The sequence below is a fragment of the Xenopus laevis genome, chromosome 1L (genome assembly GCF_017654675.1).
Source record: "Xenopus laevis strain J_2021 chromosome 1L, Xenopus_laevis_v10.1, whole genome shotgun sequence".
NCBI lineage: Eukaryota > Metazoa > Chordata > Amphibia > Anura > Pipidae > Xenopus > Xenopus laevis.
In genome coordinates, this window is record NC_054371.1 from 104,603,517 (window position 1) to 104,620,106 (window position 16,590).

Below are 16,590 nucleotides of genomic sequence, written 5' to 3' on the forward strand. Positions count from 1 at the left end.
CCTCAAACCTTAGCCATGGTTGCTGCGTGACACGTTTGGATAGTATTCTGAAGGACTACCACAACCTCCGTTAAGGTAGGTTCGTCATTCTCAGTGGGTGGTGGATCGCCATGGAGGCTTATGATCTGAGGGGAAGGGGAGAGTGTAGGGTCGGACTGATCAGCAGAAGTGTCCGGTGTACTCACTGTTGCGTTCAGCACTGATACAACTGATGTGGTTGCTCTGTTGCACTGTTCCTTAGGTGTTTCTGGCTTGCGTGTGTCGGCCATTTTGGTAGGCCTCCCCATGTTTCTTAGATGCGACCGGATATCAGAAGCTTCTGCCATATTATGCTTCTTTCTGCCCATCGGCAATCGGTCAATCGTGAGCAAGCTTGATTATGAGGGAGTTTTCCCTGGGTTATTCAGGATTTTTACCGGATTTACGTGGGTTTCAAACGGAGCTCAGCTATCACACGTCTGCTCACATTGCTAGTCGGCCACGCCCCCTCGAATAGTGCATACTTTAGATTCCAAAGCCAAAAATCCTGTAATAGTAGGTTTACCCCAGGAAACTATATATTTTTGAAAAATACACATTCTGAATCCAAAATGGGTAACTATGTCTTTCTACTTCTAATTACCATAAATCAAAGCTGTTCTGAACAGTGTTCTGTTCAGTGTTTATACAAATGTATAAAAACTCTGACAAATCACCTCAAAACTTTCATTTTGCAAATTTGTTTCTTCCACAAAGCATAAGGTACCAAGAAAAAACATCCTAAATATGAATGCCATGGGTCCACTGAACAGTTTGATACCCATTGTGCAAAGGGTTACCAAAGTATCTGGAGCTTAGAGACCCTAAAATCAAGTAAGCACATACAACTTGTCCCAGAGGTCACTTTGGCTACTGAAAATTCAGACCATTTACAGCATTATTTTCGGGGTAAATATACAAAAAAATATGTTAACCACCCCCCCCCCCCAAATTTTTGCAAAGTACACATTTGGGCGAATCCACAATGGGTAACCAAGTCTTTCTACTCCAAACTACTCGTAACTGTCCCAAAATTAAAGGTTTGGATGAAATACCAGAAATTCCCCTCAAACCTTCTACTTTCCTAGCATCTTATCTCCCACATAGCATTAGGTACCAAGAAAAAACCTAATTATGAATGCCAGGGGTCCACTGAAGAGTTTGATGCCCATTGGTCATAGGATTACTAAAGTATCTGACGCCTGGAGACCCCAAATTTAAGTTAGTGTATACTAATTGTACCAGAGGTCACTACAGCTACTGAAAAATTAACACATTTACTGCATTTTTGGGGGGTAAAAACACAAAAAATATGTTGACTCCAAAACCATATAATTTTGGAAATTAAACATTTGGTCTAATCCAAAATGGAAAACCATGTCTTTCGGCACTGCAATGCTTTCCCATAATTGGCAGTTTTGAGAAAATTCCCGTGAAAATTGCCTCAAAGCTTCCAATTTCTAGCATCTTATTTCCCACATGCTATTAGATACCAAGGAAAAAACTTGCTAAATATGACTGCCAAGGGTCCACTGAACAGTTTTCTGCCCACTGTGCACAGGATTACCAAAATATCTGGCACTTAGAGGCCCCAAAATGAAGTTAGCACATACAAATTGTCCCAGAGGTCACCAGCTACAGACAAATCAACGCATTTACTGTATTGGGGGGGGGGGTAAAAACACACTTTTTTGGAAAGTACACATTTGGGCAAATCCAAAAGGGGTAACTATGTCTTTCTACTCCAAACTACTGAGTCACAATGCTTTCCTAAACACGTAGTTTCCTGCTGCAGTTTAGGGGCCCCTGTGCGATCGGGCTCCAGGAGCAACTCCCTCGCTCTACACGTTGCCTAGGGGCAGGTAGGGTTGCCACCTTTAAAAAAAAAAAAAATACCGGCCAGTGGTGGGGTGGAAAATAAAGGTGCGGGATGTGACGCAACAAAGTTGCGGAGCCGATGAGGAGCGCCACAAAAGGGGTGGAGCCACGTGGGTAGAATCACAAAAGGGGCTGGGCCACCGCCCGAAGCCGACGAAAATGTAAGTTTTCATCGGCGGGCAAGGGATTTTGTAAATGGTAGTACAAATTACCGGCAGCTACATTGCCGGTAAATTTGTAATACCGGCCCCGGCCCTGGCAGGTGTTTTACCGGCTAGGCCAGTAAAATACCGGCCGGGTGGCAACCCTAGAAGGGGAACAAGCGGGTTGCAAGGGAGCCTGGAAGTGGTGTTTCAGTATTTTTATCCACAGAACGTAGATTCTATGTTCTGTGGCACTTAAAGGGTTGATTATAATGAATTCTTATAGCAATAACATTTCTCCCCTAAAATGGCCTTTTCAGTTGAGAGTTAATGAAACAATACTCATTTATAAGCAACCACCTATCTCATTTTATTCAAATTAAATCTCTTTTAAATTGTATGCTCATTTGGGCAGTGCCCCTTTCACCTCCAGTGTCGGTTATTGGTTCCTTTGTGCGTAAATATGTATGTTCAAGGTATACACCCATTTACTGTACAGTGCAGAGGAATATTTTGACAATTTATAAATCCATAATAATAATAATACAATTGTTTTTTTTAATTATCATGACAGCGTGATAGCATCAATGATTCAATGAAAATTAAGTTTTTGAGAGATTTCTATCTACAGCACTAAGAAATTTTGAATACAGCCAGTGAACAGAACTTTATCTGATAATGCTAGCTGAAATTACATGCAATAGCAGCTAGGCAATGAGATAAGGACATCACCACTGACCTGATAGTGTCTGGTCATTGTGCTTCCCCCACCTTCCATCCCCCTACCCTCTTCCATTCACTACCCCCTTCCCTATATGTGCCTGCTTTGCTCCTTCTCTGAACTCCCAGTTCTCTGCAATTTCTGACTACTGCTACACTTGATCGCTTGTTTTTATGCTCTTTTAATAAAAGGTTTTAATATAGTTTTCTATTTTGCACTCCTTTTCCTTTCTGTCCTACTGAACTATACCTCTGTACACTAGTTTTGGCAAGTAACACAGCATATATGGGTTGTGCTTGTTTGAAAGTTTATACAAGTATATGTCTGATAAGCTATTGGACATAATACAGCAGAAGAAAGTCTGTGATGCAACCTTTACTGAAAAACTTCCACAACTTGATAAATCTTTGTATATATCTGCTGCATTAGGTTGTCACCTTTTGCAGTGGGGAAGTTTGAACAGGGGAGGATGGCCTCCGGGGGTGGGGTGAATGTGAATGACATTTCAGGGTGGGTCTATGATGTTGGGGCGGGGCTAGGAAATCACATGATGTCCTATGGGTGATAAAGAGCCTAAAATTTAGGATGCATTGAATCCTTGATTCTGTTTTGGAATCAGCCAAAATTCTGTCTTTTTCAGCCTGGCTGAACTGAAACAAGGAATTCAAAAATGTTTTAACTGCTGAGCACTCAACGAGCTGAGCACTCAATTCTCTTTCCCCCTTTCCCCCCTAATTTACATATGCAAATTAGGGTTCAGGTATTCGGGATTTGGCCGAATCCTAAAATAGTGGATTCATTGCATCTCTACCCAAAATACTACTTCACATGCTGTGATTCAAGGTAATGTGTTTTTCATGCTGCAATTCATATGTATGTGGAGGGGCATACATATTTTTGGCACTCAAGGTGCCATGGGAGAGAACATTTCCCACAGGTGATCAAAATGCCCCCCTGTTGTCAGTCATAGATCAGTTCTGGCCAATATTTCCTTCCTTCAGGAGAGGTGTTATCTACCAAATGATATGCTAACAAGCTGACCAGACAAGTCTGTTTACATTTCGTCATCATTACTTTGCTGACATTTCTCAATATATAGGAAGACAAAGGGATGACTTGCCCGATGCTTTAAAGGACAAGGAAACCCTGATTCACTGTGGAGGCACCACATATGTTAGGCCGCTTCAGTGAATACAGTGAATTACAGCAAAAAATGTGCCAGCCCAATGTAAGATGTAGTGTAGCGTAACTCAGGCACAAGAAAAAGTAATGGTTGGTTCCACTGGGGCATACCTAAAATACTGGCACCCCCAGTAATCATGGTTTGCTTGTCCTTTTATTTAAAAGTTAAATATGAAGAGAATTATTGAAAGCATTTTATGCAGCTGCATCACTACCTGGTATGGAAACTGCTCTGTATCAGATCACAAGATCCTGCAGCGGGTGGTGAGGACAGCGGAAACGATCATTGGGGTCTCGGTTCCTGCCATTATGGATATTTACCACACCCGCTGTCTCCAGAAGGCTACCAGCATTGTTAGGGATGGCACCCACCCTGCATATGATCTCTTTACGCTCCTGCCATCCTGTAAAACATACCGCAGTATCCGAGCACTGACCTCCAGAATGTAAAGCACTGCGTATCTTGACAGCGCTATATAAATAAATGATGATGATGATGATGAAATGATGATGATGAAACAGTCTATTTCCACAAGCCATCAGGTATCTCAACTCCAAAGGACTGAACTGAATATATTCATAAGGAACTGAAATGTCCACTTTGCCCAGCATGACCGTGTACTATAGTTGTTGTATAGCACCGGAGGGTTCTGGAGGAACGTCATTTTGTTTCTACTATGTATAGGGATGTAGCGAACCGCCGATAATGTGTTCGCGAACGCCGTTCGCGAACACCGGCAAAAAATGCGAACAGTTCGCGAACAATTCGCGAACTTCGAACATCCGAAAATCGTTCGATTCGAACGATCGAAGGATTTTAATCGTTCGATCGAACGATTTTCGTTCGAATCGAACGAAAATCATTCGATTTTAGCGACCGAATGGTCGAATGGTCGAACGATTTTGACGCGAACGCCTATTGGCGAACGTCGCGCGACGTTCGCGAACTTGCGGCGGACGCGAACAGCCAATGTTCGCGCGAACAAGTTCGCCGCAGAACAGTCCGCGACATCCCTATGTACTGCATTTACTGTATATGGCTGAAATGACAATAAAATCCACTTGACTTGACCTGACTTGAATTAATAATTGAGATTATTCTTCAAGATCAGTATCAGCTGGTGCATCATTACCAGATAGTGTTATACTGATCCTACGTGGCCAGCTGCATAGAATTATTCAGGGGTTTATCAGCCACAAATCACAGACTCATTGCAGCCTTATGTAATCCATTATAGACCATGCAGAGCAGTACACTGATCAGTGTATGGAAATAACACGGGAAAGTCAATGTATCAAGTCACAAGTACATCTACACAATTTACAAGATGACACCACTCCAATAAAATTGGAGTGCAGTAACAGACATGAATGTTGGCTATAGGTCGGAGGGCCTGGACCACAGGGTCAACTTCCTTTATAGACATTCTACTTACTGAAAGTCCAAGGGAGCTTTAGAGCATAGATTAGGCAATAGCTGTGTTTTAATTCTACAAGCCTTCACAAAAGTACTGTACTTTGAATCCTGAAAGCATCAGTAAAAGTACTGAAAATATCCTCCTTCACCAGCAGTTAGGCCTGTGATAGAAGGTGCATTTTCTCCTCTGCTGCCTTGTCAGCAGGTGACCAGTAAATGCTAACTGCTAATTGGTAGTGATTTGCGAATTTATTCGCCAGGCACAAATTAGAGGTGAACTGAAACGCCCCAAATTTGCCCATCACTACTGATTGGTTGTTACTGACAAGGAGCAAACTGTAGAGCGTTACATTACCCGTTCTATTTTGGAATTTTCTCTCTCTGTCTCTTAGTCTCTAACAGTTGCACTTCCTAAAGCTGGCCATAGACGCAAAGATCTGATCGTACGAATCGAGGATTTGTACAATTTCCGGACCGTGTGTGGAGAGTCCCGACATTTTTCGTCCAGCGGAGATCGGACAGGTTGAAAGATTTCTGTCGGCTGACGATAATATCTCTGCATATATTGTCGATTGTACGATTTTCAGAGGGAGACTGTCACTAGCTTTTGTCATTTATATCTTTCGTACGATTGCTGTCAGGGGCAGAACATCGGCTGTTCTGTTCTTTTGTACTTTATTTGATCATAATGGTTAGTGGCAGGTTGGGAGATGGGAAAGTCTGATCGTACGATGATTCGTACGATCGGATCTTTGCATCTATGGCAGGCCCACTCTTGTGCAACCCCCTTTGTATGCAGCTTAAGCAGATCCTGCCATACAAGAATAACTTTTCTCAACCTCTAGGGAGTGCAGAGAATTGTGCCTGTGAGCAGCAGGTGGATATAAGGGATTGACAGGGTTCTGTGTGGGCAAAATACAGGGAGATTTGCATGTGTTTTTTGCATTCATGCTCCTTCAAAATGAATAATTTTCTATTTAGATTGTCTTAAACATTGCTATATGACATCAAAAAAAACCCAAGATGTACAGATGACTGTTAATAAATAATTGTAATAGCAATAATCAGTGCCTCCCTTTCCCCTTTGAAAAAATCAAAAGCAATACGATGACCAAGATACAGCACTCACATTCTGAGAACTTGGGGATTTGTTTATTGAGGAAAAAGTAAATGGTTCTTCTTTCTGGACCAATATGGTCTAGAAGAAATAGAATAGAGTGGTGTGCTCAAATATAACCATAAAGTAGCCACACCCTGAGAAGTATCAAGTAGCTAGATTAGTGGCATATTTATTATTAGGTGTAAAATGGAATTCACTGAACAAATGGTAAAAAAAGCTGTGTAAAATAAATGGCAAATTTATCAAAGTGTGTTTTATTTTATGCCATACGAACACCAGATTTGCCGCCACTATTTTACATTGCTTTCAATGGAAGTCATACTTAGAAAAATGCATACATATTTTTTTAATCTAAATTTAATTTTTTACATGGCAAAGCCAGGTGAGTGATGTGTGGTGTATTATCCCACTGTTATTTACACCATATAATAAATATGCCACTAAATACCCTAGCCTACTCCCCTGCTATATACACAGCCACATACTGAAAACAATAATTTATCCATTGTAACTGATCCTGCAGCAGTTACATAGATAGTCAAATATAGTGCACTACTGGAAATTAATTTGTTATGCGAAAACAAGCAGTAAGTTAGCTTAAACAGAAAAAGCTGTGAAATTAATTTAATAACAAGTGGTCTTCACAGGCAGGTAAAAATTGCGCAAAGCCAATAAACAGTATATCAGAAAACTGAATATACCATAACTGGGAAATCCCACAAGAAAAGGTGAACAAACGTCAAGGGCAAAGTGAATGCCAAAGAAAAATGCTGTCAATCCTATGATGATCCATAAGTAGAATTTGGCATTGGAGACTAATCAAGCAAAAACGATTCTTTTAGCAATTAGTCAATTGGACTGGCAGGTTTGCAGCAGGTGATTCCTTTGATCCACAATTCAAGTGTATTTTTTGGCATTTTGTTGCCCTTGCGGTTTGTGAACTTCAGTGGATGACCCTGTGTGTCCCTTTAGGCCTGGATTTTTGGCGATGCCACAAAGGCCCGGGCCTAGGGTGGCAAGGTTTTAGGGACGGCATGCTGCCCAGCCACAACCTACAGAGCGCTGGGGATCTGTACGTCTGTAAACACCAGACCTCCAACGCATGTGTACGCGAGTGGAGGGAGGGGGTGTGCAGCCGCTGGGTGCTAGGACCCAGAATCCAGGCCTGTGTCCCTTTACCCTTAAATACAGAAAAGGGGGCAGTTTGAGGGAATGTAAGGGAATGAGAAGATAGGTGCTTAAACAACAGAAGAGTAGCTGATATACTAAAATTATTATTATTATTATTATTATTAACACTGATTTATAAAACAGCTTTGTGCAATAGAAGGGTTTGTACAATGAACATATAGATCACATATAACAATTCAACTGGTAACACATACAAGAAGCATTAATTAAATGCAGATAGCCATAGCAGGTTTTTTCATGTAATTCTTTTTAAAATTTAAATAGACTGATCTAGTTTAATTGCTAATTGGTTGAAGAACCGGTGCAATTTAGCATCTATGTTAGTAAATTAACTCTGTATTAAAGCTATGCAAATAAGGTAGGAAACAAAAATATGTAAGCTCCAAAAGAGATAAATTGTTACCATTACCATTATGATATTTTGCTTGCTTACATGCACACATGCAACAAAATACCTTCTGTTGTTTGCTAAGCTATTAAAATACTTAATAACTGTTCCATCCCATGTTCACACCAAACAATTACTGTACAATATGCAATTAGTGTTAGAACATGGTTTGGTTTAGTTGACCAAACTGTTTGTTTTCTCTTTGCCCCGTGGAAACCAATAGTAAACTGAGCAACTGAGCCATGCCTTATTCCAGTACTGATTGTTTACTTTATGATTATTGCTTGAATTGAAAAAGGATTTGGGCTGTAATTTACTGCGGTTTCTGATGACTGCTCTTTCTAAACTTTTGCTGATCATGTTAAATCTGTAGGTGAGTTCCTAAATACCATAAATATTAATCTTTTACACCAGTTATATACTTGAATTTTATGGAAAGGTGCAATATACCTTAAAGCAGCTGGAAAGTGTTGACTACTGGGGTTGCCCTTTTCTTGTGCACCAAGGATCTATATGTATATATATATATAAAATTGTTCTATAAGTACCTGCACTCTTTCTTCCACAATCCAAAGTGGGTGCTATGGTCAAATGTAGTATATAGCTTTCAGAATGGACCAGCGCTCCTGAAGTTTTTAATCCAAAACATTTATTCAAACATCACTCATAAATGTTTTGGATTAAAAACTTCTGGAGTGCTGGTCCATTCTGAAAGATATATATGTGTGTGTGTGTGTGTGTGTGTTAAGTGTCGACACTCGCAGAAAAAGATAAAAAAGTCAAAAGGAAGCAATGGTGCTGATTAGCTGAGGTTTATTTTGTCCAACGTTTCGGTTCTATATATATATATATATATATATATATATATATATCTATATATATATATATATATATGTCTGTGTGTTGGTAAAACAAATAATGTATTCATGGTACACACTTATATCCTGGATATATATCATAAAAAGGAGTCCTTCTTATGTAGCGTACCAGTGCCAAACCCGATGAGGAAGGAAATAGGTTTCTTGTTTTATATATAAAATGTGTTGTTTAAGGCTGTTACAATTTGTTTTTCCTATATCTGGCTAATAGATTATCTATTTATATTAATAGAATCAGAATATTTTTCATAAAACAGCAACAAATCTAATTTTTTTTCAGTGCATCCATGTGTTAAGAATAAAATTCAAAATAAACAGATTTCATTGTACAGTGCAGGCAGTGCAGCCAGGTCTTTGAGGGAAGTTGCTGGATAGAAGGGAGGTCGCTTGGTGCTGGAATGAGACAAAAGAGGGAGGGAGGGAGAAAACGGGGAGTGGAGAGAGGGGAAGTGGTTTTTAGGCAGTGCTTCTTGCCCTGAGCACTCTTGGTGCACTCTGGGAAAATGTCACAGAAAATACTACATCTTTGTGTGTCTGGTGATCACACAGCACAGAAATCTACATTTTTCTTATCCAGGTGGTTATGAAAACTCAGTATTTTAGAATGGAATGAAAGTACACTGCTGCAAGAGAGGTAAAACAACTTTCTACTACTTTTTTACCTATATTTTGTAACTTTGTAACTGCATGGCCCTATCAGCTAGAGATACTTTCTGCAAATGTTTACAACAGTGACTTGCAGTGAACAGTTTCAGGAATATAGTTTCTTATCTGCTGCACAGTTCTTGCAGCAACAAAATAGGGGGGTTATACACCATTTGGACTGTGCAGTTTTCTTTTCTCTAGTTTCTGTTGCTGAGCTGAGTTTCATAGGTTTTTCATGGCTTTCACGTTCACAAGTTTGCATTCCTATGTAAATTCATTTATAGTACTGTTGCACTGAATGTGTGATAATGGATTGTTTGTTTGCAAATGATTTCCTTGAAGTGTATTGTGCTCATGCACGCTAGGTAATACTACCTATCTACAACGTCTGGGGCATAAAGCCTTGTTCATACATCTTTGTGTCTGAAGTGTGAATACAGCCTTGTCTGACTAAATGTATATACAGCTTTGAGCCTTGGATGACAATGGGCAGATTTATTATGATTTTATGGTTTGGTTAAAACAGTGTATAAGAACACTATGGATTTATTTATTTATTTTTTAAAAACATGCCATTATGGATTTAAAAATTATTGTGTAAAAAATGGTTGTGAAAGAGTCAAGAGAGATTATTAATGCATATTTATAAAGCACATACTCCACTGGGTTGTACAGTAGAAAGGTGTATACATCAAACTTGGGGCTGCTGCCTGAGGCCCTGATTCTACCAGCCTTATGTGCCCCATGTTTATATATTTCGTGCCAGAGGAGAGTATTGCAGATCTCACATCACTAGTGCAGACAGGGCCAAAAGAATACAGTGTTCAAAATTAGAAATTTGGCTCTTAAGAGATGCCTATCTGCTGTCCCTGATAATCTGCTCGGCACGGAAGCTGATTGCAAGGCTCTCACCAGAAACAGCTTGCAGATCCTAGACATTGCCAGAGATTGCAGTGCCATAGGTTCCAGATCCTGTCTAATGAGACTATAGACCTTCAAGATGGCATCAAGGTTGAGACGTGACATATTCTTTGCCTCATCATATAATTGTAAACTATAAGGAAATCATAAGTCACCTTTGAGTTCTATGACTTGTATAAAGTCATGACCTCAGAAAACAATCTGATTTTAAAATCATTCAGAATTTCAGAAAACTGCCTTGTGATCACATTGTATAACAATACAAAGATTGGACAAACTGTCACATGTGGGAAGCATTGGCAGATACAGAGTTTGGACCCAACTCCTTTCTGTTTCCACTGAGATCTATGTATGTTCCAGAACATACAGCACTAGACTACCTGGCATGTAGGGCCATGCCACATGGTGTATTTTGATCAACACTAATTGTAAAAGTTCAAAATGGCTAATACCTGTCTTGTATTGCTTCCTTGTGACTTGAGTAGGCAGTAGTGTTTGTTGGCTTTCACAGATTATTTTAACCTGAAACATACAGTTTGAAAGCAATTACACAGGGTAGCTGGTATTTTGATTGCCTGAGGGCCAGAACAACCTAAAATTGACTTATCAAATTTTGCTGTTTATGGCAGTTTTGTTGTGGACACACCAGCAGTCTCTAACTAGTCCATTTACATATAATAACTTTTGTTTCTGTTACACAGGCATGCCATGCAACAATAAACAACAGGTTGCTGTTTATGTGTTTACAATACAATCCTGGTTTACCAACCAAAGGACTAGATCAGATATTGGTCACACTCCTTATTAGAGAGGCTTGCTGAAAAAGAAAAGCATGATGGTGCAAGTAGGGGAGAGGTATTTATTCTGTAAACCTAATTTGTTACATTATTGTAAGCATTATTAAAATTTGTTAAGTGTTGCTGGCATACTTATAATTGTTACTGTATGGCAGCAGTCAATTTACGTTAGTATAGTTCAGACAAAAGGACCAATGCCTATTTTTGTGCATCTGACATAGTTTCTCCTGACTATATAAGAAACCGGGAGAGGCAGAATCTGTTGTTCTTGCTATGTGATGTAAAGCCTTGAATTCTTCCACCTGGTTTGCACCTATGGGTGGGGACAGCGCTGCACTTAATGTTTAAAGTGCTAATGGGCAGTAATTCTAAGGTGGGTATGTATATCTGTAGGTGTATGGTTTTTGCAAAATGCATGTTTTTCTTTCAGGGCACATAAATCTTCTACAAGGTGTTCTGCTTAACAAAATGTGGCATGAAAAAAAAAATTACCTGATATCAGATATATGACTGCAAATGTCTTCACATATAAAACACTCTAGTTTGAATCAAGTGCCTTTTGACTTCTGGTTCCAAAAAGAAAAAAAATGCTTTCACTGCATTAGGTCTGGAATGCTGATGCATACCACAGACTGGAATTTGTGGCTCTTAAGTCTGCAAGTAAGAGATCCTTAGAAATACATACACTCTGCTAAGGGAAATAAGGGATCTGAAATATTAAAAAAAACTGCACAACTGGCCCATGCTATATTTTCATTCTTTTAAACCCAAGATAACTGCCAGAATGACATTTTGTTTGCTCAGAAATCAGCTAAACTTGGTTATCTGTGCACAATCTCACCAAGAGAGGCAACTTTGGGCGACTATTGAAAATGAATCACCGTGTGTGCTTCAATGCAGGCGACTTTTCATTGTAGCCTATGGGAAAACGTGCTGAGGCAGTTCGGGGAGATAGTCGCTCAGAAGACGAGGTGATTAGTCACCAGGCGACAAAATCTCCCCGAATCTCCTTGTGGGGATTTAAAAGAAATGTAAGTTATGAGGCACAATGGGCTGATTCCTAGTGATGGGCGAATTTGGGGCGTTTTGCTTCGCCAAAAAATTTGCGAATTTCCTGTGAAATTCGCGAAACGGTGAAAAATTTGCAAAACTGCACCGGTGTCTCGTTTTTTTTTGGATGCCGGCGTCCATTTTTTTTTGGACACCGGCGAATTTTCGCGGCAGTTTACCGGCGGTGAATTGAGGGAATTCGTTGCGAATTCACTCCTGGCGAATAAATTCGCCTATCACTACTGATTCCCATACAATCCCTTTGTTTGGGTTACAGGGTAAACCAATAGTCTTGGGTGCCCTGATCTAGGCACTCTTGCAGGTCCTAATGTATCTAGATTGCGTCATGTTCTGTGAAATCTGTAAAAGAAAATGCAATTCATTGTGTGAAATTAAGTCTTGGATGGAGGAGAGATCATTTTTGCAACATTTTTCAAAGGTGCAAATAGTAATAACAAGCAATGCAGAATACATTTACAAACAGTTTAACATCATTGGATATCAGTAATTAATGCATAGTAACGCTGTTTAAAATGACATTTCTTTCCGTTGTGCTAAATTTTACAACAAATTTTACAAGTGTTTACAACCCCTTTACATTTGTTTTGCAGGATTAATAATACTCCACTTTTTAACACTTTTTCTACTTTGTTGATCTTTTATGCTGTAGTGATGTGGGATCGTGCAGCAAAGCTTTAGAAGCCTCTCATGACATGGGCAGCACTGAAATCCATGAAAAAGGAAGCACTGAAAACCTTAGCAATGGGACCAATAGTAACAAACAAGCTGCTAGACGTCTGGCTAAACGCCTCTACCACTTGGATGGATTTAAACGCTCCGATGTCGCAAAGCACTTAGGAAAAAAGTAAGTAAGGACACAGCGTTATCTGTACAGGCCTAGTAGTTAGCATTACTATTTCTCTAGAGCATTTACATTACTTTGCACAAGTATTCACAATATATCTCTAACATATTGTCATAACATACTTTCACATAATTACTAATCCTACATTTAAATTATGCTTTCTTTTTATTTTAAAGCAGCTTAATCTATTTACCAGAGTAGTCACTTTAAAGGGATACTGTCATGGGAAAAAAAAAATTCTAAATGAATCGGTTAATAGTGCTGCTCCAGCAGAATTCTGCACTGAAATCCATTTCTCAAAAGAGCAAACAGATTTTTTTATATTCAATTTTGAAATCTGACATGGGGCTAGACATATTGTCAATTTCCCAGCTGCCCCAAGTCATGTGACTTGTGCTCTGATAAACTTCAATCACTCTTTACTGCTGTACTGCAAGTTAGAGTGATATCACCCCCCTCCCTTTCCCCCCCAGCAGCCAAACAAAAGAACAATGGGGAGGTAACCAGATAGCAGCTCCCTAACACAAGATAACAGCTGCCTTGTAGATCTAAGAACACCACTCAATAGTAAAAACCCATGTTCCACTGAGACACATTCAGTTACATTGAGAAGGAAAAACAGCACCCTGCCAGAAAGCATTTCTCTCCTAAAGTGCAGGCACGAGTCACATGACTGGGGGCAGCTGGGAAATTGACAAAATGTCTAGCCCCATGTCAGATTTCAAAACTGAATATAAAACAATCTGTTTGCTCTTTTGAGAAATGGATTTCAGTGCAGAATTCTGCTGGAGCAGCACTATTAACCGATTCATTTAGAATTATTTTTTTCCCATGAAAAAATTTTGAAAATTAAAAAAAAAAGCAATGTTACCATATTATTCACCCAATATTCAGCCAAATCAAGGGTGCATCTCCCACAAAATATCACAGCAATTGTAGAAAGTGGAGGCATTCACGGGTCCAAATGTTGATAGATATATTGAGTTTTTACATATTCCCCCACATAAAGGCTTTTCGGCTCCTTTAGAACCATGATCCTGATAACGATTCTAAAGGAGCCGAAATTCGTTGATGTGGGGGAATATGTAATATATATACATATATATAACTACAATAGGTACATGCACATAGTTTCTTTCGTCATGATTTATTTAGAAAAGGTAATAAACATTGCATCGACTTTATGGTTCTTGGTTTAGAACCTTTCTTGAGATGCCATACTTTTCATCTTGAGAAAGGTTCTAAACCACAAACCGAAACGTCGATGCAATGTTTATTACCTTTTCTAAATAAATCATGACGAAAGAAACAGTGTGCATGTACCTATTGGAGTTCTGATTTGGCAATCTATACACAGCACCCGGTGAATGATTACATAACGACGTGTGCAGAGTTTTACGGTATATATATATATATATATATATATATATATATATATATATATATATATATATATATATATATATATATATATATATATATATATATATATATATATATATATATATATATAAATTCAGAATGAATCATCCCAGGACCAGCACTTCCCTTTGTGAAATCATCAACTTTTATTTACACATATGTGTATCTAAATAAAAGTTGATGATTTCACAAAGGGAAGTGCTGGCCTGGGATGATTCATTCCGAACCTGGACTGGAGTCCAAAACTGCACTGCCACAGATTGACACTGCCCATAATTAGACAACGTGTTATCTACAAAAAACCCTAGATCCTTCTCATTTAAGGAAACTCCCAACATACTGCCATTTAGTGTATAACTTACATTTATCTTATTTTTGACAAAGTGCAAACATTGAACCTCATTTTCCAGTTTGCTGCCCAGTTTCCCAACTTAGACAAATCACTCTGCAAAGTGGCAGCATCCTGCATGGAACCTATAGTTCTGCACAATTTAGTATCATCTGCAAAAATAGAAACAGTACTTTCAATGCCCATCTCTAGGTCATTAATAAATAAGTTGAAAAGCAAGGGACCTAGTACAGAGCCCTGCGGTTCTCTACTAACAACACTGGTCCAATTAGAAAATGTTCCATTTACCACCACTCTTTGTAGTCTATTTTATAATCTGTTCTCTATCCAGTTACAAATACTTCCTTAAATTCCTTAATTTAACCAGTAACCTTCTGTGTGGCACTGTATCATATGCTTTAGCAAAGTCTAAGTAAATCACCATGAGCGTCCACAGAAAATTTTTCAGGATGGGGCAACTAGCTAAAAGCATCACAAGCAAAATGTCTACAAATATTTTCATGGCAAAGACACAAATTTAGGAATGGAATTGTTAATATGCTTGAAAGAGAGCTAAAATTTTAAATAGCTTGATGGTGAAAACAAATGTGGTGAAGAGGAAATAATATGAGTCATAACTCCGAGCCAAAGTGGCCATCTTTATCCACTTTACAAGCAAATCATGATTGGGCACACACATATTAGCAGGTGAATCAGTGCATCAGATGCAATGGTTAGTAATCTTAGTTTTCTTACTTACACACTTGCATTGACTCACACACTTGTACCTACAGTCTCAGACTAATGAGAATTTGATACGTAATGCCCCAGAATAGAGTTTCAGTGCCAATGTCATGTAAATTGTCTCTATGTGGTAATAGGGCCAGCTCTGTGCATAGGCGGAGGGTGATTTTTCTGTTTGGGAAGGCTATGCACTACTGCTGTGGGCACACTGACTCACACAAATGGTTTAAAGGGGTTGTTCATCTTTAAATTAACTTAAACTAATGTAACTTTACTTAGTATGATGTAGAGAGTAACATTTTAAGACAATTTGCAATTGGTTTTCAGTTTTTATTTGTGTTTTTTTTAGTTATTTAGCTCTTTATTCAGCAGCTGTCCAGTTTGCACTTTCAGCAATCTATATGATTGCTAGGATCTAAATGTACCTAGCAACCATGCATTGATTTTAATTTGAGACTAGAATATGAATAGGCCTGAATAAAAAGATGAGTAATAAATAATAAGTAGCAATAACATTACATGTGTAGTCTTACAGAGCATCTACTTTTTAGATGGGGTCATTGACCCCCATTTGAAAGCTGGAAAGAGTCAGAAGAAGGAAAATAATTCAAAAACTATAAGAAATATAAAATGAAGGCCAATTGAACAGTTGCTTAGAACTAACCATTCTATAAGATACTTAAAGTTAACTTAAAGGTGACCCAACCCTTTAATACAGTGTTAGAAGTTTATAGGTATTCTTTTAGCCCAGCAACTTCAGAGTAGCTAAACATATAACATAAATGTTAAACAGGTTTTTGGTAGGTTAGTTATCCTCCTTATATCTAGCTAGGACTGATCCCCAGTTTAAATTAACACAAGTAAAAGCAGCCCTTTATGCAA

At 38.8% G+C, this 16,590-nt stretch overlaps 1 protein-coding gene across 5 annotated transcripts in view; it reads left to right on the plus strand.

The window, feature by feature from the left end:
- The window catches only part of LOC108712232 (PH and SEC7 domain-containing protein 3), a 291,364-nt gene that overhangs the window by 136,043 nt on the left and 138,731 nt on the right, over nt 1-16,590 (plus strand). For all 5 annotated transcript variants that reach the window (XM_041561322.1, XM_018254300.2, XM_041561327.1 and 2 more), the window contains one exon: nt 13,020-13,214. In XM_041561322.1, coding sequence (XP_041417256.1) covers nt 13,020-13,214 — 195 coding nt within the window. The remainder of the gene's footprint in view (nt 1-13,019; nt 13,215-16,590) is intronic.